This window comes from Ranitomeya variabilis, chromosome 5 (assembly GCF_051348905.1).
Source record: "Ranitomeya variabilis isolate aRanVar5 chromosome 5, aRanVar5.hap1, whole genome shotgun sequence".
Taxonomy (NCBI): domain Eukaryota; kingdom Metazoa; phylum Chordata; class Amphibia; order Anura; family Dendrobatidae; genus Ranitomeya; species Ranitomeya variabilis.
This window is the reverse complement of record NC_135236.1, coordinates 629,441,275-629,462,765: the sequence shown is the minus strand read 5'-3', so window position 1 is coordinate 629,462,765 and position 21,491 is coordinate 629,441,275. Positions and strand designations below refer to the sequence as shown.

General features: G+C 46.1%; 1 protein-coding gene across 1 annotated transcript in view; it reads right to left on the bottom strand.

Moving 5' to 3' along the window:
- Positions 1-20,231: 20,231 nt before the first annotated feature.
- Positions 20,232-21,491, bottom strand: part of LOC143775128 (protocadherin gamma-B4-like) — a 144,696-nt gene continuing 143,436 nt past the window's right edge. The window contains exon 8 of the mRNA XM_077262972.1: positions 20,232-20,426. Within this exon, the coding sequence (XP_077119087.1) occupies positions 20,232-20,426 (195 nt within the window). The remainder of the gene's footprint in view (positions 20,427-21,491) is intronic.

Genomic DNA, 21,491 nt, shown 5'->3' with positions numbered 1-21,491 from the left:
TTAGTTTCCTTTCTTTTACGTGATCAAAAAGTCTTGTCACAAAGCTACATTTTTTATAGATATAGAATATTTCTATTCAATTAAATTTAACTTTTTTAATTCTTTTTGTTTTCTTTTCTTTTCTTAATTCTTTTTGCTTGCCTTAACTTTTTAATGTTAATGTTAAAAATCACATTAGTTCTAAAATGCTTCTTAATACTGCAATGTGCATTCCTTATAGTGGAACTTGCAATAAATAAAATAATAAATGCAAATGTCTATAATCATTTTCTGATGATGGGCCAGTTCTTTATCACTTCAATAATGACAATATATAATGTACTGTATGAACAAAGAAATGATATCAATTGCAATATTATTCGCGATAGTATACAAATATACCTCAGTGACACCATAGTGTCATAAATCGGGCTAAGAGTAGCCCATCAAAACTACGTACCCACTCAAAAGTCAATATACACACAAGGAGAAGCGAGAGCAACCAGGTACAATTTATCAGAGTATTATTTATTATTAATAAGATCAAAAACCAGTAGATCCAATAACCATAGACCGTCACAAAAGTTCATCAAATGATAAGACAAATACAAGAAGAAAACACACAGAAACAGGGTAGAAAAAGTATGGAGGGTACATATTGCTGCTGCCCAATTGTGCAAACATGTTCATAAAACTCTAAAGTGCTATGCAGTGCCATGAGCCATTGTTAGCAAGGAAGCCACCCTTTACATGAGAAATCTCAGAAAGTCATTACCAACAATAAGTATTTTTCCTAAGGGAAAAGGCTTACCATAGGCAGAAGTCAATAAGCCCCAACTGGAATCTTGGGTGACCCCAAAAAAACAACCCCGACGCGCGTTTCGCATGCTCCCAGCAATGCTTTATCAAGGGGAGTACCGATATGTGCCTGCAAGGACCTTTTATGGTCACATGGTAAGTCAGGTGGTATGGGTAGAGCCAATCACGGTGGCTATGTAGATGGCGCATGCGCACCGCATCACACAGGTCCTGGATGGTACGGATCAGCATCACACATCACTGCGCACGCGCAGGGGAGAAAGACAGTATGTCCCCATGCGTGCGAGCAAGGCTACAGACACGTCACCGTCCACCAGGAAACCAGAGACGCGCAGTGCATGTGCACAGCCACTGAGATGACAAAAGGCCATCATGTATGTATCAGAGCACCTACATGTTCAATCTAAAGCACAGATCATAGAGATATATCATGAACATCAGACTCATACATCACAGCTCATAAGAGAAATACAGAAATACATAATTAGATCGCATCCGTGATAGTCTATATTCATGTATGTGCTGTTTGATTTCACGCAAGATCAGGTGCAAGCCGATTATATCATTTGGCTGATTGAATTCAAATAGAGAGTGACTCCATCCCTCCAAAGGTCCATCGGGAGTAACATCAGACCACAAGGTCAATTACACTGTAAAGATTATAAACAAGAACAGAAATTAAAACAGATAAAAAAAATATAGAAAATTAATAATTGGGGAGACCAACACCATACCAGGGGAAGGGATATATACAGAGAGATATAGCAATCAAAAAGAATTTTAGAAAACCGGAGATGCACTCAGGTTGGATTTAGTCCTCAAATAGAGCTCATAAAAATGACGCAAATGACAGAGACTCATTTAGTCCCTTAGGAATCATAGTATCCAATAAAACAATCCACTTGGCTTCTACTTGGGCTAGAGTTTTCTTATAATTACCCCCTCTGATCCCCAAATGGACAACATCAATCCCTCTCACCTGAAAAGACGAGGGTTTACAATCATGGTATTGTCTGAAATGTCTGGATTGTTTTCAGGAGGGTAAGGTCGGTCGCCGTCTTGGCCGCGCAAATGTCCCGCACATGCTCCAGTACACGCATTCTCAGCTTTCTAGACGTAAGTCCAATGTAGATCTTAGAGCAGCCACAGGTTGCGTAATAAATCACATTCGTACTACTGCACGATATCCTGTGTCTGATGTCAAATTGCTGCTTACTAGGGTTGAGCGACTTTCATTTTTTTAAGGTCGAGTCGGGTTTTGTGAAACCCGATTTTGTCCAGAGTCGAGTCGAGTGCAGTCGGCCGATTATCGCTAAAAGTCGGGGATCTACCGAAACACGAAACCCAATGCAAGTCAATGGGGAAGCATAGTCGGCAGTGAGTGGAGGCCAGGAAAACACCTACAGTGCCCATTTTAATGCCAAAAACATCCATTCTTGTTTCTGAAGCTTGTCAATCTTAATTAACTTTATAATAATAGTTGGGCATTGGAAATTGGGGGTCATTTGGCAAAAGTTGTGGGGGGTAGGGCTGGTTCAAGGTTTTAGTGGGCACAGGAAATGTGGACTACGTCACGGCGGTGGAGCAGTGAGAGGTAAGTATGTCAAGTTTGCAAGTGCTGTGATCCTAAGCAAGCAGGGGGGCCCACTCGTTGGCATTGGCACTGGCACAGGGCCCCTCAAAGTACAGCGGTGTGTTTGCACGGCGGGGGCGCCTCCCACCAGCAGCGACACTTTTGCGTACTCTGAGGGGCCCTGTGCCAGTGACATCGCCAACGAGTATGCCCCCCCCCACCTGATGAAGGAACCTGCACTTTCATCTGCACCTTCCTCTTTGTCCCTGTGTAAGGTGGTATAACATGCGGGAAGGGGAACCTTACTTTCAGCAGGGTCAGATTCTGGCTGTGTAGAGTGCAAGGGGAATGTAGTGGTCTGGGTCAAGGTACCAGCAGACTCATCTAGCAGTGGCTGGGCAATGGGCAGGATGAGGAGGAAACAGATATAGGGCCAAAGAATAAAGTAGGCTAAATGCAGTTCAAAATTGGTAACAGGACTAAACAGGCGGCACTGCTTTGTTCAGTGGAGTAGCAAACCCAAGAGCAGCAGACACTGTTTTAAGGGCCCAACCACACTAGTAGGCCAAATGCAGTTTAATATCTGATACTATAGGCCGAAAGCCAGAAGGTAGAAGCTCAGCTGTATTCAGTTGAGGGCAACACCAGGCAGGGGCAGACACCGTTAGTAGGCCGGAACCACCAATTTTTAAAAACACAGCACTTAAAGAGAGCCAGAAGGTAGAAGCTCAGCTTTATTCAGTTGAGGACAACACCAGGCAGGGGCAGACACCGTTAGTAGGCCGGAACCACCAATTTTTAAAAACACAGCACTTAAAGAGAGCCAGAAGGTAGAAGCTCAGCTTTATTCAGTTGAGGACAACACCAGGCAGGGGCAGACACCGTTAGTAGGCCAGAACCACCAATTTTTAAAAACACAGCACTTAAAGAGAGCCAGAAGGTAGAAGCTCAGCTTTATTCAGTTGAGGACAACACCAGGCAGGGGCAGACACCGTTAGTAGGCCGGAACCACCAATTTTTAAAAACACAGCACTTAAAGAGAGCCAGAAGGTAGAAGCTCAGCTTTATTCAGTTGAGGACAACACCAGGCAGGGGCAGACACCGTTAGTAGGCCGGAACCACCAATTTTTAAAAACACAGCACTTAATGAGAGCCAGAAGGTTGAAGCTTAGATTTATTCATTTGAGGACAACTTGAATTAGGGACTGCAGACAGACTTACCAGGCTGTCCCCTGTTGTGAATTCGGTTCGTGGGCTCCCCCGGTGGTCTGTTATGGTAGTGTCTCTTATGTGCCTTCCTCCATCTCTGATTACCTGTCGCCACCCTCTAGGGGAGTTTCCTATTTAAGGCTGCTTGGCTGTTAGTCACATGCCGGCCAACAATGTGCTAGTAGCATTCTGTTGCATTCACCTGCCTCAAGTTCCAGTTCAGCTAAGTTGAATTTAGTTTCTTGTTTTGCTATTTTTGTCCAGCTATCTGCAATGTGACTCTTCAGTGCTGGAAGCTCTTGTGGACAGAAAATTACTACTCCAGTGGCATGAGTTGTCACTGGAGTTTAAAGTAATTTCTGGATGGTGTTTTTGAATAGTGATTTTTAGGTCGACCGTGAAGTAACTCTTTCCTGTCCTTCTGCTATCTAGTAAGCGGACCTCACTGTGCTAAATCTGCTGTTCATCCTACGTATGTCATTTCCTCTGAACTCACCGTCAATATCTGTGGGGGCCTACTATCATCTTTTGGGGTTCCTCACTGGAGGTAAGGCAGGCCTGTATATTCCTCTTATAGGGGTAGTTAGATCTCCGGCTGGCGCGTGGGGTCTAGGGCATCGTAGGTACATCCCCCGGCTACTGTAAGTGTTGGGTCAGGTTCAGGTCACGGTCGACCTTAGTTTCCATCACCCGAGAGCTAGTCCGTTTTGTATTTTTTTCCCATGGTCATTGGGGTAACCATAACAGTTTGGCCGGCCTGTAAAAAATCTATGTGTTAAAATATGCACTAAAGTAGGAAGGAGAAGAAAAGGTTTTTTTTTTTTTTTTCCTGTGTTTGAAAGTGCACCTTAGTTTGATCATTTGTATTCCTTGCTTAAACTGCAGTCTTCAGCCTTTTTTTTCTCTCCTCTCCTCTTAACCTCTGAATGCTTGGGTTACACCCATTTGAAACATGGATCCACAGAGTTTAGTTGCGGGTTTGAATAACCTTGCGACAAAAGTACAGAACCTACAAGATTTTGTTATACGTGCTCCGATGTCTGAACCTAAGATTCCTCTGCCTGAATACTTTACCGGAGACAGATCCCGGTTTTTGAGTTTCAGAGAAAATTGCAAATTGTTTTTGTCTCTGAGATCTCACTCTGCTGGTGATCAGACTCAACAAGTTAAAATTGTTATCTCTCTACTGCGCGGCGACCCACAAAGTTGGGCATTTGCATTATCGCCAGGGGATCCTGCGTTGTTAAATGTAGATGCGTTTTTTCAGGCTTTGGGGTTGCTTTATGAAGAACCTAATTTGGAGATTTTGGCTGAGAAAGCCTTGATAGCTCTTTCCCAAGGGCAAGATGAAGCTGAGATATACTGCCAGAAATTCCGTAAATGGTCGGTGCTTACTAAATGGAATGAGTGCGCTTTAGCAGCTAATTTCAGAGAAGGTCTCTCTGATGCCGTGAAGGATGTCATGGTGGGGTTCCCTGTGCCTACAGGTCTGAATGATGCCATGAAATTGGCTATCCAGATTGATCGGCGTTTGCGGGAGCGCAAATCTGTGCACCATATGGCGGGGTCTTCTGAGGAAGAATCTGTGCACCATATGGCGGTATCTTCTGAGCAAAAACCTGTGCACCATATGGCGGTGTCTTCTGAGCAAAGACCTGTGCACCATTTGGCGGTGACCTCTGAAAAGGCATTAGAGCATATGCAATGCGATCGTGTTTTGTCTAGAGGCGAACGTCAAAATTACAGGCGCAAAAATGGATTGTGCTTCTACTGTGGAGATCCAGCTCATGTTATATCAGCATGCTCTAAACGTATAAATAAGGTTGATAAAAAGGTTGATAAATCTTTTTCTACAGGTACCTTGCAGTCAAAATTTCTTTTGTCCGTGACATTGATTTGTACCTTATCATCTGTGACTGTGAATGCTTATGTGGATTCTGGCGCCGCTCTGAGTCTCATGGATTGGTCCTTTGCCAAGCGTTGTGGGTTTGATTTGGAGCCGTTGGAAGTTTCTATTCCCCTGAAGGGTATTGATTCTACACCTTTGGCTAGCAATAAACCACAATATTGGACACAAGTGACTATGCGTCTTACCCCAGACCATCAGGAGATTATTCGTTTCCTTGTATTATATAACCTACATGATGTCTTAGTGCTTGGATTACCATGGTTACAGATTCATAATCCCGTCTTGGACTGGAAATCTATGTCTGTGTTGAGCTGGGGATGTCGGGGTATTCATGGGGATGCACCTTTGGTTCCTATTTCTTCATCTACTCCCTCTGAGATCCCAGCATTTCTGTCAGATTTTTATGATGTCTTTCAAGAGCCTAAAGTTGATTCTCTCCCTCCCCACAGAGAGTGTGACTGCGCTATTGAATTGATCCCCGGTAGTAAGTTTCCTAAGGGTCGCTTGTTTAATTTGTCTGTACCTGAACATACTGCTATGCGGGAGTATATCAGAGAATCCTTGGAAAAGGGTCATATTCGCCCCTCTTTGTCTCCACTAGGGGCAGGATTTTTCTTTGTAGGTAAAAAGGATGGTTCATTGAGACCTTGTATCGACTATCGACTTTTGAATAAGATTACAGTTAAATACCAGTACCCGTTGCCTTTACTGACTGATCTGTTTGCTCGTATTAAGGGGGCTAAGTGGTTCACTAAGATCGATCTACGTGGTGCGTATAATTTGGTGCGGATTAAGCAGGGGGATGAGTGGAAGACCGCATTTAATACGCCTGAAGGCCATTTTGAGTATTTGGTAATGCCTTTCGGTCTCGCAAATGCCCCTTCCGTTTTTCAGTCCTTTATGCACGATATTTTCCGTGAATATCTGGATAAGTTTATGATTGTGTATTTGGATGATATTCTTGTTTTTTCGGAGGACTGGGAATCTCACGTTCAACAGGTCAGGAGAGTTTTTCAGGTTTTGCGAGCTAATTCTCTTTTTGTAAAGGGCTCAAAGTGTAGTTTTGGAGTTCAGAGAATTTCCTTTTTGGGATATATTTTTTCCCCTTCATCTATGGAGATGGACCCTGTCAAGGTCCAGGCTATTTGTGATTGGATGCAACCTACTTCTTTGAAGAGTCTGCAAAAGTTCTTGGGTTTTGCTAATTTCTATCGCCGATTTATAGCGGGTTTTTCTGCCATTGCTAAACCTTTGACTGATTTGACCAAAAAGGGTGCTGATGTTGCTAATTGGTCCTCTGCGGCTGTGGAGGCCTTTCAAGAGCTTAAGCGCCGCTTTTCTTCCGCTCCTGTGTTGCGCCAACCTGATGTGTTACTTCCGTTCCAGGTTGAGGTGGATGCTTCGGAGATCGGAGCAGGTGCAGTTTTGTCGCAGAAAGATCCTGACTGCTCAGTAATGAGACCATGTGCGTTTTTCTCCCGAAAGTTTTCGCCCGCTGAGCGAAATTATGATGTGGGAAATCGGGAACTTCTGGCCATGAAGTGGGCGTTTGAGGAGTGGCGTCATTGGCTTGAGGGTGCTAGACACCAGGTGGTGGTCCTCACTGACCACAAGAATCTAATTTATCTTGAGTCGGCCAGGCGTCTGAATCCTAGACAGGCGCGCTGGTCGTTGTTTTTCTCCCGATTTAACTTTGTGGTGTCATATCTGCCTGGGTCCAAGAATGTGAAGGCGGATGCCCTCTCTAGGAGTTTTGAGCCTGACTCGCCTGGCGATTCCGAACCTACCGGCATCCTGAAGGATGGGGTGATATTGTCAGCTGTCTCCCCAGACCTGCGGCGTTCTTTGCAGGAGTTTCAGGTGGATAGGCCTGATCGCTGTCCGCCTGGTAGACTGTTTGTCCCTGATGATTGGACCAGTAGAGTTATCTCGGAGGTTCATTCTTCCGCGTTGACAGGTCATCCTGGAATTTTTGGCACCAGGGATTTGGTGTCTAGGTCCTTCTGGTGGCCTTCTTTGTCTCGAGATGTGCGCATGTTTGTGCAGTCTTGTGATGTTTGTGCTCGGGCCAAGCCCTGCTGTTCTAGGGCCAGTGGGTTGTTGTTGCCCTTGCCTATTCCTAAGAGGCCTTGGACGCACATCTCTATGGACTTTATTTCTGACCTTCCGGTTTCTCGTAGGATGTCTGTCATCTGGGTGATTTGTGACCGTTTTTCCAAGATGGTTCATTTGGTACCTTTACCCAAATTGCCCTCCTCCTCTGAGTTGGTTCCTCTATTTTTTCAGAATGTGGTGCGTTTGCATGGTATTCCTGAGAATATAGTGTCTGACAGGGGTACTCAGTTTGTGTCTAGATTTTGGCGGACGTTCTGTGCCAGGATGGGTATCGATTTGTCTTTTTCGTCTGCATTCCATCCTCAGACTAATGGCTAGACTGAGCGTACTAATCAGACCTTGGAGACTTACTTGAGGTGTTTTGTGTCCGCTGATCAGGATGATTGGCTTGACTTTTTGCCATTGGCAGAGTTTGCCCTTAACAATCGGGCTAGTTCTGCCACTTTGGTTTCTCCATTTTTTTGTAATTCAGGGTTTCACCCTCGGTTTTCGTCCGGTCAATTGGAGTCTTCGGATTGCCCTGGAGTGGATGCTGTGGTTGATAGGATGCATCAGATTTGGGGACAGGTTGTGGACAATCTGAAGTTGTCCCAGGAGAAGACTCAACAGTTCACTAATCGTCATCGGCGTATTGGTCCTCGTCTTTGTGTTGGGGACCTGGTGTGGCTGTCTTCTCGATTTGTTCCTATGAAGGTCTCGTCTCCTAAGTTTAAGCCTCGGTTTATCGGCCCTTATAGGATTCTGGAGGTTCTTAATCCTGTGTCCTTTCGTTTGGACCTCCCAGCATCTTTTAATATCCATAATGTTTTCCATCGGTCATTATTGCGGAGGTATGAGGTACCGGTTGTTCCTTCTGCTGATCCACCTGCTCCTGTGTTGGTTGAGGGTGAATTGGAGTATGTGGTGGAAAAGATCTTGGACTCCCGTGTTTCCAGACGGAAACTTCAGTATCTGGTTAAGTGGAAAGGTTATGGCCAGGAGGATAATTCTTGGGTGACAGCATCCGATGTTCATGCTCCCGATTTGGTTCGTGCATTTCATAGTGCTCATCCAGGTCGCCCTGGTGGTTCTGGTGAGGGTTCGGTGCCCCCTCCTTAAGGGGGGGGTACTGTTGTGAATTCGGTTCGTGGGCTCCCCCGGTGGTCTGTTATGGTAGTGTCTCTTATGTGCCTTCCTCCATCTCTGATTACCTGTCGCCACCCTCTTGGGGAGTTTCCTATTTAAGGCTGCTTGGCTGTTAGTCACATGCCGGCCAACAATGTGCTAGTAGCATTCTGTTGCATTCACCTGCCTCAAGTTCCAGTTCAGCTAAGTTGAATTTTGTTTCTTGTTTTGCTATTTTTGTCCAGCTATCTGCAATGTGACTCTTCAGTGCTGGAAGCTCTTGTGGACAGAAAATTACTACTCCAGTGGCATGAGTTGTCACTGGAGTTTAAAGTAATTTCTGGATGGTGTTTTTGAATAGTGATTTTTAGGTCGACCGTGAAGTAACTCTTTCCTGTCCTTCTGCTATCTAGTAAGCGGACCTCACTGTGCTAAATCTGCTGTTCATCCTACGTATGTCATTTCCTCTGAACTCACCGTCAATATCTGTGGGGGCCTACTATCATCTTTTGGGGTTCCTCACTGGAGGTAAGGCAGGCCTGTATATTCCTCTTATAGGGGTAGTTAGATCTCCGGCTGGCGCGTGGTGTCTAGGGCATCGTAGGTACATCCCCCGGCTACTGTAAGTGTTGGGTCAGGTTCAGGTCACGGTCGACCTTAGTTTCCATCACCCGAGAGCTAGTCCGTTTTGTATTTTTTTCCCATGGTCATTGGGGTAACCATAACAGTCCCCTGTGTGGACCATGCATCCATTACATTAACCCATTGCGCCACAAAGGACACGTAACCTTCCGTGGCCATGCCTACCGCTCCATGTGTCTCATGTCAGGTGTACCTTTGGACTCACAGATTGACAGAATGAAAGGACAATGTGGTCTTTAACATGCTGGTGGAGGGGTGGGATGGCTTTTCTCGCAAAAGAATTGTCAACTGGGTAGCTCATAGCGTGGTACAGCGTAGTACATCATGGCTTTATTAATATTAAATAAAATTAAAAAATTGGCTCTATGCACTGTAAAATTGGTTCCAGGGGTACACGGGCAGCAGTGGTCAGGTCAGTGGAGGCCTAGTGGAAGGAGGGACCGCAGACAGGCTTCCAAGGCCTAACATACTAAAATGGGCAGGCTGTAGGCACTTTATAATTGGTTCCAGGGGTACACGGGCAGCAGTGGTCAGGTCAGTGGAGGCCTAGTGGAAGGAGGGACCGCAGACAGGCTTCCAAGGCCTAACATACTAAAATGGGCTGGCTGTAGGCACTTTATAATTGGTTCCAGGGGTACACGGGCAGCAGTGGTCAGGTCAGTGGAGGCCTAGTGGAAGGAGGGACCGCAGACAGGCTTCCAAGGCCTAACATACTAAAATGGGCAGGCTGTAGGCACTGTAAAATTGGTTCCAGGGGTACACGGGCAGTAGTGGTCAGGTCAGTGGAGGCCTAGTGGAAGGAGGGACCGCAGACAGGCTTCCAAGGCCTAACATACTAAAATGGGCAGGCTGTAGGCACTGTAAAATTGGTTCCAGGGGTACACGGGCAGCAGTGGTCAGGTCAGTGGAGGCCTAGTGGAAGGAGGGACCGCAGACAGGCTTCCAAGGCCTAACATACTAAAATGGGCAGGCTGTAGGCACTTTATAATTGGTTCCAGGGGTACACGGGCAGCAGTGGTCAGGTCAGTGGAGGCCTAGTGGAAGGAGGGACCGCAGACAGGCTTCCGAGGCCTAACATACTAAAATGGGCAGGCTGTAGGCACTTTATAATTGGTTCCAGGGGTACACGGGCAGCAGTGGTCAGGTCAGTGGAGGCCTAGTGGAAGGAGGGACCGCAGACAGGCTTTCAAGGCCTAACATACTAAAATGGGCAGGCTGTAGGCACTGTAAAATTGGTTCCAGGGGTACACGGGCAGCATTGGTCAGGTCAGTGGAGGCCTAGTGGAAGGAGGGACCGCAGACAGGCTTCCAAGGCCTAACATACTAAAATGGGCAGGCTGTAGGCACTGTAAAATTGGTTCCAGGGGTACACGGGCAGCAGTGGTCAGGTCAGTGGAGGCCTAGTGGAAGGAGGGACCGCAGACAGGCTTCCAAGGCCTAACATACTAAAATGGGCAGGTTGTAGGCACTTTATAATTGGTTCCAGGGGTACACGGGCAGCAGTGGTCAGGTCAGTGGAGGCCTAGTGGAAGGAGGGACCGCAGACAGGCTTCCAAGGCCTAACATACTAAAATGGGCAGGCTGTAGGCACTTTATAATTGGTTCTAGGGGTACACGGGCAGCAGTGGTCAGGTCAGTGGAGGCCTAGTGGAAGGAGGGACCGCAGACAGGCTTCCAAGGCCTAACATACTAAAATGGGCTGGCTGTAGGCACTTTATAATTGGTTCCAGGGGTACACGGGCAGCAGTGGTCTGGTCAACGGAGGCCGATTGTAATGAGTGTCTGCCAGTTAGTAGTCCAAAACAACAAATAAATGTGAATGTCTCGCATTAAAACAAAACAAAAACACTAAAGGGTGCAATCATTAGGTTCAGGGGTGGGATCCTCTGCGTTGTTTCAGACCTACTAATTTAGCGCAAAGTATTTACTGTGGTAAATAGAGGACACTGCCCCTGACTATGTTAAGTACCATCATACATGTCAACACAATGGTATTGTCAGTGGCAGGTATGGAAGGATGTCAGCGCATAGACTAAACATTGGTGGAAGTGTGATAGATAACTGTGGAAGTGGTAGACCAATGTTTGACCTGGGGGTGGGTGAACTCTCTTCTGGCCGGCGGTACAGGCCCAGGGCCCCTCATGTTACAACAGTGTGTCTGACGTTGGGTGCGCACCACCACCGCCAGAGACACTTTATTGTACTATGAGGGACCCAGTAGCAATGCCGTCGACCAAAAGCGAGCACACCCACCTCTTCAGACAAACAGCAGTCTCACTGGTGCTTGCGCCAAGTCGCAATACCACGGCCCCGTGTGGGGAGTTTGGCCATTTAGGGGGGTGTAAACATGTCGTATGCTGGACAATCAGCTGCAGCAAATTAGACATTAGAAAAGTAATTCACAGGAGTCCACAGGCAAGAGCTTTTCATAGGAAAGCTAGGTGTCGGCCGGGCAAGGTGGGGCAAAAGATTTCGAAATCCAGTTGTGGTTCATTTTAATGAATGTTAGATCATCAACATTTTGGGTAGCCAGACGAGTCCTTTTTTCGGTTAATATTGAACCTGCAGCACTGAATACTCTTTCTGATAGGACACTTGCTGCCGGGCAAGCAAGCTCCTGCAATGCATATTCTGCCAATTCTGGCCAGGTGTCTAATTTTGAGGCCCAGTAATCAAATGGGAATGACGGTTGAGGGAGAACATCGATAAGGGATGAAAAATAGTTAGTAACCATACTGGACAAATGTTGTCTCCTGTCACTTTCAATTGATGCAGCAGTACCTGTCCTGTCTGCGGTCATAGCAAAATCACTCCACAACCTGGTCAGAAAACCCCTCTGTCCAACGCCACTTCTGATGTGTGCACCCCTAACACTCCTAGTCTGCTGCCCCCTGGAGCTCATGTGAGAACGATCACGTGCGCTGTGTGCTGGCAATGCCTGAAGCAAACGGTCAACAAGAGTTAATTGTTTGGTTGCTAATATTAGTTCCAAGTTCTCATGTGGCATAATATTTTGCAATTTGCCTTTATAGCGTGGATCAAGGAGGCAGGCCAACCAGTAATCGTCATCGTTCATCATTTTCGTAATGCGTGTGTCCCTTTTTAGGATACGTAAGGCATAATCCGCCATGTGGGCCAAAGTTCCAGTTGTCAAATCTCCGGTTGTGATTGGTTGAGGGGCAGTTTCAGGCAAATCTACGTCACTTGTGTCCCTCAAAAAACCAGAACCCGGCCTTGCCACGCAACCAATTTGCAGTGCCCCCGGGAAAGCTTCCGCATTAAAAATATACTCATCCCCATCATCCTCCTCATCCTCCACCTCCTCTTCGCCCGCTACCTCGTCCTGTACACTGCCCTGACCAGACAATGGCTGACTGTCATCAAGGCTTTCCTCTTCCTCTGGTGCAGACGCCTGATCCTTTATGTGCGTCAAACTTTGCATCAGCAGATGCATTATGGGGATGCTCATGCTTATTATGGCGTTGTCTGCACTAACCAGCCGTGTGCATTCCTCAAAACACTGAAGGACTTGACACATGTCTTGTATCTTCGACCACTGCACACCTGACAACTCCATGTCTGCCATCCTACTGCCTGCCCGTGTATGTGTATCCTCCCACAAAAACATAACAGCCCGCCTCTGTTGGCACAGTCTCTGAAGCATGTGCAGTGTTGAGTTCCACCTTGTTGCAATGTCTATGATTAGGCGATGCTGGGGAAGGTTCAAAGACCTCTGATAGGTCTGCATACGGCTGGAGTGTACAGGCGAACGTCGGATATGTGAGCAAAGTCCACGCACTTTGAGGAGCAGGTCGGAGAACCCAAGATAAGTTTTCAATAAGCACTGCACCACCAGGTTTAAGGTGTGAGCCAGGCAAGGAATGTGTTTCAGTTGGGAAAGGGAGATGGCAGCCATGAAATTCCTTCCGTTATCACTCACTACCTTGCCTGCCTCAAGATCTACTGTGCCCAGCCACGACTGCGTTTCTTGTTGCAAGAACTCGGACAGAACTTCCGCGGTGTGTCTGTTGTCGCCCAAACACTTCATAGCCAATACAGCCTGCTGACGCTTGCCAGTAGCTGGCCCATAATGGGACAACTGGTGTGCAACAGTGTCATCTGCCGATGGAGTGGTTGGCCGACTGCGGTCTGTGGAAGAGCTGTAGCTTCTGCAGGAGGACGAGGAGGAGGAGGGGGTGCGAACGCCTACAGCCAACTGTTTCCTACACCGTGGGCTAGGCACAACTGTCCCGAAATTGATGTCCCCTGTGGACCCTGCATCCACCACATTCACCCAGTGTGCCGTGATGGACACATAACGTCCCTGGCCATGCCTACTGGTCCATGCATCTGTAGTCAGGTGCACCTTTGTACTCACAGATTGCCTGAGTGCATGGACGATGCGCTGTTTAACATGCTGGTGCAGGGCTGGGATGGCTTTTCTGGAAAAAAAGTGTCGACTGGGTAGCTCGTATCGTGGTTCAGCGTACTCCATCAGGGCTTTGAAAGCTTCGCTTTCAACTAACCGGTAGGGCATCATCTCTAATGAGATTAGTCTAGCTATGTGGGCGTTAAAACCCTGTGTACGCGGATGCGAGGATAAGTACTTCCTTTTTCTAACCAGAGTCTCATGTAGTGTGAGCTGGACTGGAGAGCTGGAGAACTTTCGGGTGTGCCGGTGGACATGGCAGACTGAGAGACGGTTGGAGACGTTATTGTTTCCGCCGGTGCCCTAGATGCAATATTTCCTCCTACAAAACTGGTGATTCCCTGACCCTGACTGCTTTTGGCTGGCAAAGAAACCTGCACAGATACTGCCGGTGGTGCGGAAAATGGTGGCCTTACAGTGACGGAAGGGATGTTGCGTTGCTGACTAGCTTCATTGGCCGAGGGTGCTACAACCTTAAGGGATGTTTGGTAGTTAGTCCAGGCTTGAAAATGCATGGTGGTTAAGTGTCTATGCATGCAACTAGTATTGAGACTTTTCAGATTCTGACCTCTGCTTAAGCTAGTTGAACATTTTTGACAGATGACTTTGCGCTGATCAATTGGATGTTGTTTAAAAAAATGCCAGACTGCACTCTTCCTAGCATCGGATCCCTTTTCAGGGATTGCAGACTGAGCTTTAACCGGATGGCCACGCTGTCCTCCAACAGGTTTTGGCTTTGACACGCGTTTTGGGCCAGATACGGGCCCGGCAGATGGAACCTGTTGCGATGTTGATGCCTGCTGCGGCCCCTCCTCCACCTCCGCTTCTGAACTACTGCCGCCTGCACCCTGTTCCCCCAATGGATGCCAATCGGGGTCAACAACTGGGTCATCTATTACCTCCTCTTCGAGCTCGTGTGCAACTTCGTCTGTGTCACTGTGTCGGTCGGTGGTATAGCGTTCGTGGCGGGGCAACATAGTCTCATCAGGGTCTGATTGTGGATCAGTACACTGAGAGGGCAATGTTGTGGTCTGAGTCAAAGGAGCAGCATAGTACTCTGGCTGTGGCTGTGCATCAGTGCACTCCATGTCAGAATCTACTTGTAATGGGCATGGCCTGTTAAGTGTTTCACTTTCTAAGCCAGGGACGGTATGTGTAAAGAGCTCCATGGAGTAACCCGTTGTGTCGCCTGCTGCATCCTTCTCTCTTGTTGTAGTTTTTGCTGAAGAGGACAAGGAAGCGACTTGTCCCTGACCGTGAACATCCACAAGCGACGCGCTGCTTTTACATTTACCAGTTTCAGAAGAGGAGGCAAAAGAGCTAGAGGCTGAGTCTGCAATGTAAGCCAAAACTTGATGTTGCTGCTCCGGCTTTAAAAGCGGTTTTCCTACTCCCAGAAAAGAGAGCGTTCGAGGCCTTGTGTAGCCAGACGACGAAACTGGCTCCACAGCTCCAGACTTAGGTGGAATATTTTTATCCCCACGACCACCTGATGCTCCACTACCACTACCATCATTACCAGCTGACAATGAATGCCCACGGCCACGACCTCTTGCACCAGACTTCCTCATTGTTTTAAAAACTTAACCAAAGTAACTTTATTTGTTGCTGTCAAACAACTTACACGGTGAGCTATAACTTCAGAATGATTTCAATATCCCTTAACAGGTTGGTGAGACCACAAGGAAAATCAGGCACAATGTTACACACTCTGTTTTCTGTGGCACCAAATCACAGAGATGCCACACACGCAGGACTGTCACTCAAGCACAAATGTCAATATTAATCTCCCACCTATTTTTTTTTTCTCAGGGAGACTTTAGAAACCAAATAAGATAAAATGATTTCTGCAGGGACAATTTAGAAACCAAATAATAAAAAAAAAAAATAAGGCTTTCTATGGCCCACTGAGTGAGAGATGGCACACACAGGAGTCAGGAGTGGCACACAAGCCCTGACTGAGGCCAATATTTTTCTCCCACTGATTGATGTAGTGATTTTTTTTCAGGTAGATTTTAGAACCCAAATCAAGCAAAAAAATAAATAGGCTTTCTATGGCCCACTGAGTGAGAGATGACACACACAGGAGTCAGGAGTGGCACACAAGCCCTGACTGAGGCCAATATTTTTCTCCCACTGATTGATGTAGTGATTTTTTTTCAGGTAGATTTTAGAACCCAAATCAAGCAAAAAAATAAATAGGCTTTCTATGGCCCACTGAGTGAGAGATGGCACACACAGGAGTCAGGAGTGGCACACAAGCCCTGACTGAGGCCAATATTTTTCTCCCACTGATTGATGTAGTGATTTTTTTTCAGGTAGATTTTAGAACCCAAATCAAGCAAAAAAATAAATAGGCTTTCTATGGCCCACTGAGTGAGAGATGGCACACACAGGAGTCAGGAGTGGCACACAAGCCCTGACTGAGGCCAATATTTTTCTCCCACTGATTGATGTAGTGATTTTTTTTCAGGTAGATTTTAGAACCCAAATCAAGCAAAAAAATAAATAGGCTTTCTATGGCCCACTGAGTGAGAGATGGCACACACAGGAGTCAGGAGTGGCACACAAGCCCTGACTGAGGCCAATATTTTTCTCCCACTGATTGATGTAGTGATTTTTTTTTCAGGTAGATTTTAGAACCCAAATCAAGCAAAAAAATAAATAGGCTTTCTATGGCCCACTGAGTGAGAGATGGCACACACAGGAGTCAGGAGTGGCACACAAGCCCTGACTGAGGCCAATATTTTTCTCCCACTGATTGATGTAGTGATTTTTTTTCAGGTAGATTTTAGAACCCAAATCAAGCAAAAAAATAAATAGGCTTTCTATGGCCCACTGAGTGAGAGATGGCACACACAGGAGTCAGGAGTGGCACACAAGCCCTGACTGAGGCTAATATTTTTCTCCCACTGATTGATGTAGTGATTTTTTTTCAGGTAGATTTTAGAACCCAAATCAAGCAAAAAAATTAATAGGCTTTCTATGGCCCACAATTTGAGAGAGAGAGATGGCACACCCAGGAGTCAAGACTGGCACACAAGCAGAAAGGGCAATATTAATCTCCCACTGTTTGAATTTTTTTTTTTTTCCAGGGAGACTTTAGAAACCAAATAATAAAAAAAAAGGCTTTCTATGGCCCACTGAGTGAGAGATGGCACACACAGGAGTCAGGAGTGGCACACAAGCCCTGACTGAGGCCAATATTTTTCTCCCACTGATTGATGTAGTGATTTTTTTTCAGGTAGATTTTAGAACCCAAATCAAGCAAAAAAATAAATAGGCTTTCTATGGCCCACTGAGTGAGAGATGGCACACACAGGAGTCAGGAGTGGCACACAAGCCCTGACTGAGGCCAATATTTTTCTCCCACTGATTAATGTAGTGATTTTTTTTCAGGTAGATTTTAGTACCCAAATCAAGCAAAAAAATTAATAGGCTTTCTATGGCCCACTGAGTGAGAGATGGCACACACAGGGATGGCACTCTAGCAGAAATGCCAATCTTAATCTCCCACAAAAAAAAAAAAAAACAGGGACTGTCCTACAATTACTATCTCCCTGCAGTAATCTCAGCCAGGTATGGCAGGCAGCAATAAGGAGTGGACTGATGCAAAAATTAAATAAAAAGTGTGGACAAACAAAAAAGATAGCTGTGCAGAAAGGAAGGAACAAGAGGATTTGTGCTTTGAAAAAAGCAGTTGGTTTGCACAGCGTCGTACACACACAGGCACAGCAACGCAGCTATCAGGGTCAGGGAGCCTTCTAGGGCAGCCCAATGAGCGACAGCGCTGGGGAAAAAAAATGTAGCTTCCACTGTCCCTGCAAACAAAAGGTGGTGTTGGACAGTGGAAATCGCTACAGCACAAGCGGTTTGCAGCTTTATGTACCCTGCCTATCACTCTCCCTGCTTCTGAAGAAGCGGCAGCAACCTCTCCCTACGCTCACATCAGCAGCAGTAAGATGGCGGTCGGCGGGAACGCCCCTTTATAGCCCCTGTGACGCTGCAGAAAGCAAGCCAATCACTGCAATGCCCTTCTCTAAGATGGTGGGGACCAGGACCTATGTCATCACGCTGCCCACACTCTGTGTTCACCTTCATTGGCTGAGAAATGGCGCTTTTCACGTCATTGAAACGCGACTTTGGCGCGAAAGTCGCGTACCGCATGGCCGACCCCGCACAGGGGTCGGATCGGGTTTCATGAAACTCGACTTTGCCAAAAGTCGGCGACTTTTGAAAATGAACGACCCGTTTCGCTCAACCCTACTGCTTACCATCCAAAGAGCTGAATGTGGAGCAGCGCAGGACATTTGCGCAGGCCAGACAGTGACCGCACGGCATAGAGCCCAAGGTTGGACCTCTCAATCCAAATGGATTGCTACTAGTAGGGACATAATGACTGTTCACTAATAAATCTTTAAGGTTTTTTGATCTCCTGGCAGTCATTAGGGGAAAGTCCCCGACAGTTGCTCCCAGGGAGGGGTCAGTACCTAAAATCGACCAGTGCCTTTTAAGGGTCTGTCTCATCTCTTCCAATTCATGGTTGAATGTTGATATAAACCTAATAGGTCCTGTTGTTACCATATTCTGACGAGCCGTGGAGGGCTTCAGCAGATCACTACGTGGAGTAGCCCTTGCTCTCTGACAACCTTGTTTAATACAACGGTTCGAGTACCCCCTCGCCCTAAATCGGGATTTTAAATCGGAAGCTTGATTTTCGAATCTGGCATCGGATGAGCAGATCCGCCTCATCCTGAGAAACTGTCCGACCGGGACGGCCCGTATAGTGGAGGGATTATGAGCTGAGGACGCATGAATCAGGGAATTCACAGATGTTGGTTTACGATATACATCTGTTTGAATATATCCAGCCTGATCAACTTCAAAGGTTACATCTAGGAAGTTGACCCTCTTCTCATCATATGTATATGTGAGGTGGATATTAAAAGAATTTTGATTCAGCGTCCTCATAAAATCCCCGATCTGCTGCGCCGTCCCATCCCACAAAAAGAAAACATCATCTATATATCTGTGCCAGCACAGTACATGGGAGGCCGCCCGAGGGCCCTCGTCATCAAACAGAAATCTCTCCCAGGCACCCAGGAAGAAATATGCGTACGAGGGTGCACAGGCCGCACCCATGGCTGTGCCGCGCTTTTGCAGGTAAAATTGATCTTTAAAGATGAAAAAGTTGTGGGTAAGGACATAGCGCAGCAGCTCAAGGATGAAATCACACAGAGGGTCGTCGCGGTCGGAGGCCCCCAGGAAGAGGCGGACCGCATCGATGCCTTGTTCATGGTTAATGCAGGTATAGAGGCTCTCCACGTCAGCCGTAACTATCAACGTATCATGATCCACAAGAATGCCATTGACCCTAGCCAGGGCGTCCGTAGTATCCCATACATATGACGGTAGGGTCTCCACCATAGGTTTCAAATAAAAGTCAATAAATTGACAGATTGGGTTACACAGGTCACCAATGCCCGATACAATCGGGCGCCCTGGAGGGTCAAGGGCATTCTTGTGGATCTTAGGTAATAGATAGAATGTTGGCATTTTTGGAGACTTAACAGTGAGTCCATCCAACACTTGTCTTGTAATTATACCTCTATCCAAGGCTCTAATCAGAATTTTTTGGAGATCGAGAGAGAAAGAGGCAGTAGGGTTAAAAGATAACCTCGAGTAAGTCTCAGAATTTCTCAATTGTCTGAAGGCCTCCTGTTCATACTTATCCTGCAGCCAGATCACAATGTTCCCCCCTTGTCTGCTGGTTTAAACACGACATCAGGTAAAGCCTGAAGCTGTGATAATACAATACGGTCAGTATGAGTCAAATTGTCATATTGACGCCTCTGTGAGAGTCTCTTGAAATCTTCACTAACACATTTAGTGAATACCTCAATCGCAGGGCTAAGAGACAAGGGGGGGGAACCTGGTAGATCTGGGAGAGGAAGAAGGTGGAAATCTGCTAGAATAAGAACCAACCTATTCAGCTAGGAGGTCTTCTAAATTCTGCAAAGTTTCCCTCTCGATTTCACTCATGGTTTCACAACGGGACCTTTTTAGATGCAGTTTCCTTAGTAGTAATTTCCTAGAGAATAAGTGCAGATCTTTTATGGCTGTAAAAAAATGGAAAGAGTTTGTTGGTGAAAAAGAAAGACCCTTTGATAATAGCTTTAAATAATCGTTAGTAAGCACATGTGATGATAGGTTAACTACCTGAAGCCCCCCTGGGAGTCAGAGAATACTTTTTTATTGGTTTTCTCCTTGGATGTTTGTCTTGTTGTACGTTTATATGCAGGTGTCTTGCCCATAGGCATACCCTTTGTCGTATCTTTGGGTATAGACTCTTCATCCCCCGAGACATTAGATCTTATTGATGCTGACCGTGATCTTGAGTAGGATGAGTTCCTAAACCGTGTCCTAGAACGCTCATATGTGTTTCGCCATCTTTATACACGTGAGGTTCTCTTATCCTCAATATCTCGTTGGAATTCTTTGGCCTTCATGGTCTGAATTTCATGTGCCCATTTTTGAGAGATGGCATCAATCTCTTTGTTAAATTTTTTAAGAGCGTCAGCAGTCATATCTCTATGGAGGATGGTCTGCAACTCCTCAATTTTTGATTCAAGGGACACCACTGATTCCTGATTCATATTTTTCAAAAATCAAAGGAAACCCCTGGAGCATGTATTAGTAAGAGTTTCCCAATTGTTCTTAAATATTTCATCCTCGATAGAAAATGACGGGAACACCTGTATCCTCAAACCTCTCGGGATAAGATCCCTCTGAATATATCTATCAAGGAATTCATGGTTCCACCAGATGCGCGTCCGCTTTCTAAGTAGATCCTTAAATTTATTAGTCACATCCTGCATATTTTTATCAGATCCCACTGCACCCCCAGTGGTTTCATCTTGCATTTGCGCGGCCAAGACGGCGACCGACCTTACCCTCCTGAAAACAATCCCGCGACATTTCAGACAATACCATGATTGTGAACCCTCGTCTTTTCAGGTGAGAGGGATTGATGTTGTCCGTTTGGGGATCAGAGGGGGTAATTATAAGAAAACTCTAGCCCAAGTAGAAGCCAAGTGGATTGTTTTATTGGATACTATGATTCCTAAGGGACTAAATGAGTCTCTGTCATTTGTGTCATTTTTATGAGCTCTATTTGAGGACTAAATCCAACCTGAGTGCATATCCGCTTTTCTAAAATTATTTTTGGTTGCTATATCTCTCTGTATATATCCCTTCCCCTGGTATGGTGTTGGTCTCCCCAATATTTAATTTTCTATATTTTTTTATCTGTTTTTAATTTCTGTCCTTGTTTATAATCTTTACAGTGTAATTGACCTTGTGGTCTGATGTTACTCCCGATGGACCTTTGGAGGGATGGAGTCACTCTCTATTTGAATTCGATCAGCCAAATGATATCATCGGCTTGCACCTGATCTTGCGTGAAATCAAACAGCACATACACGAATATAGACTATCACGGATGCGATCTGATTATGTATTTCTGAATTTCTCTTATGAGTTATGATGTATGACTCTGATGTTCATGATATATCTCTATGATCTGTGCTTTAGATTGAACACGTAGGTGCTCTGATACATACATGATGGCCTTTTGTCATCTCGGTGGCTGTGCGCATGCGCTGCGCGTCCCTGGTTTCCTGGTGGATGGTGACGTGTCTGTAGCCTTGCTC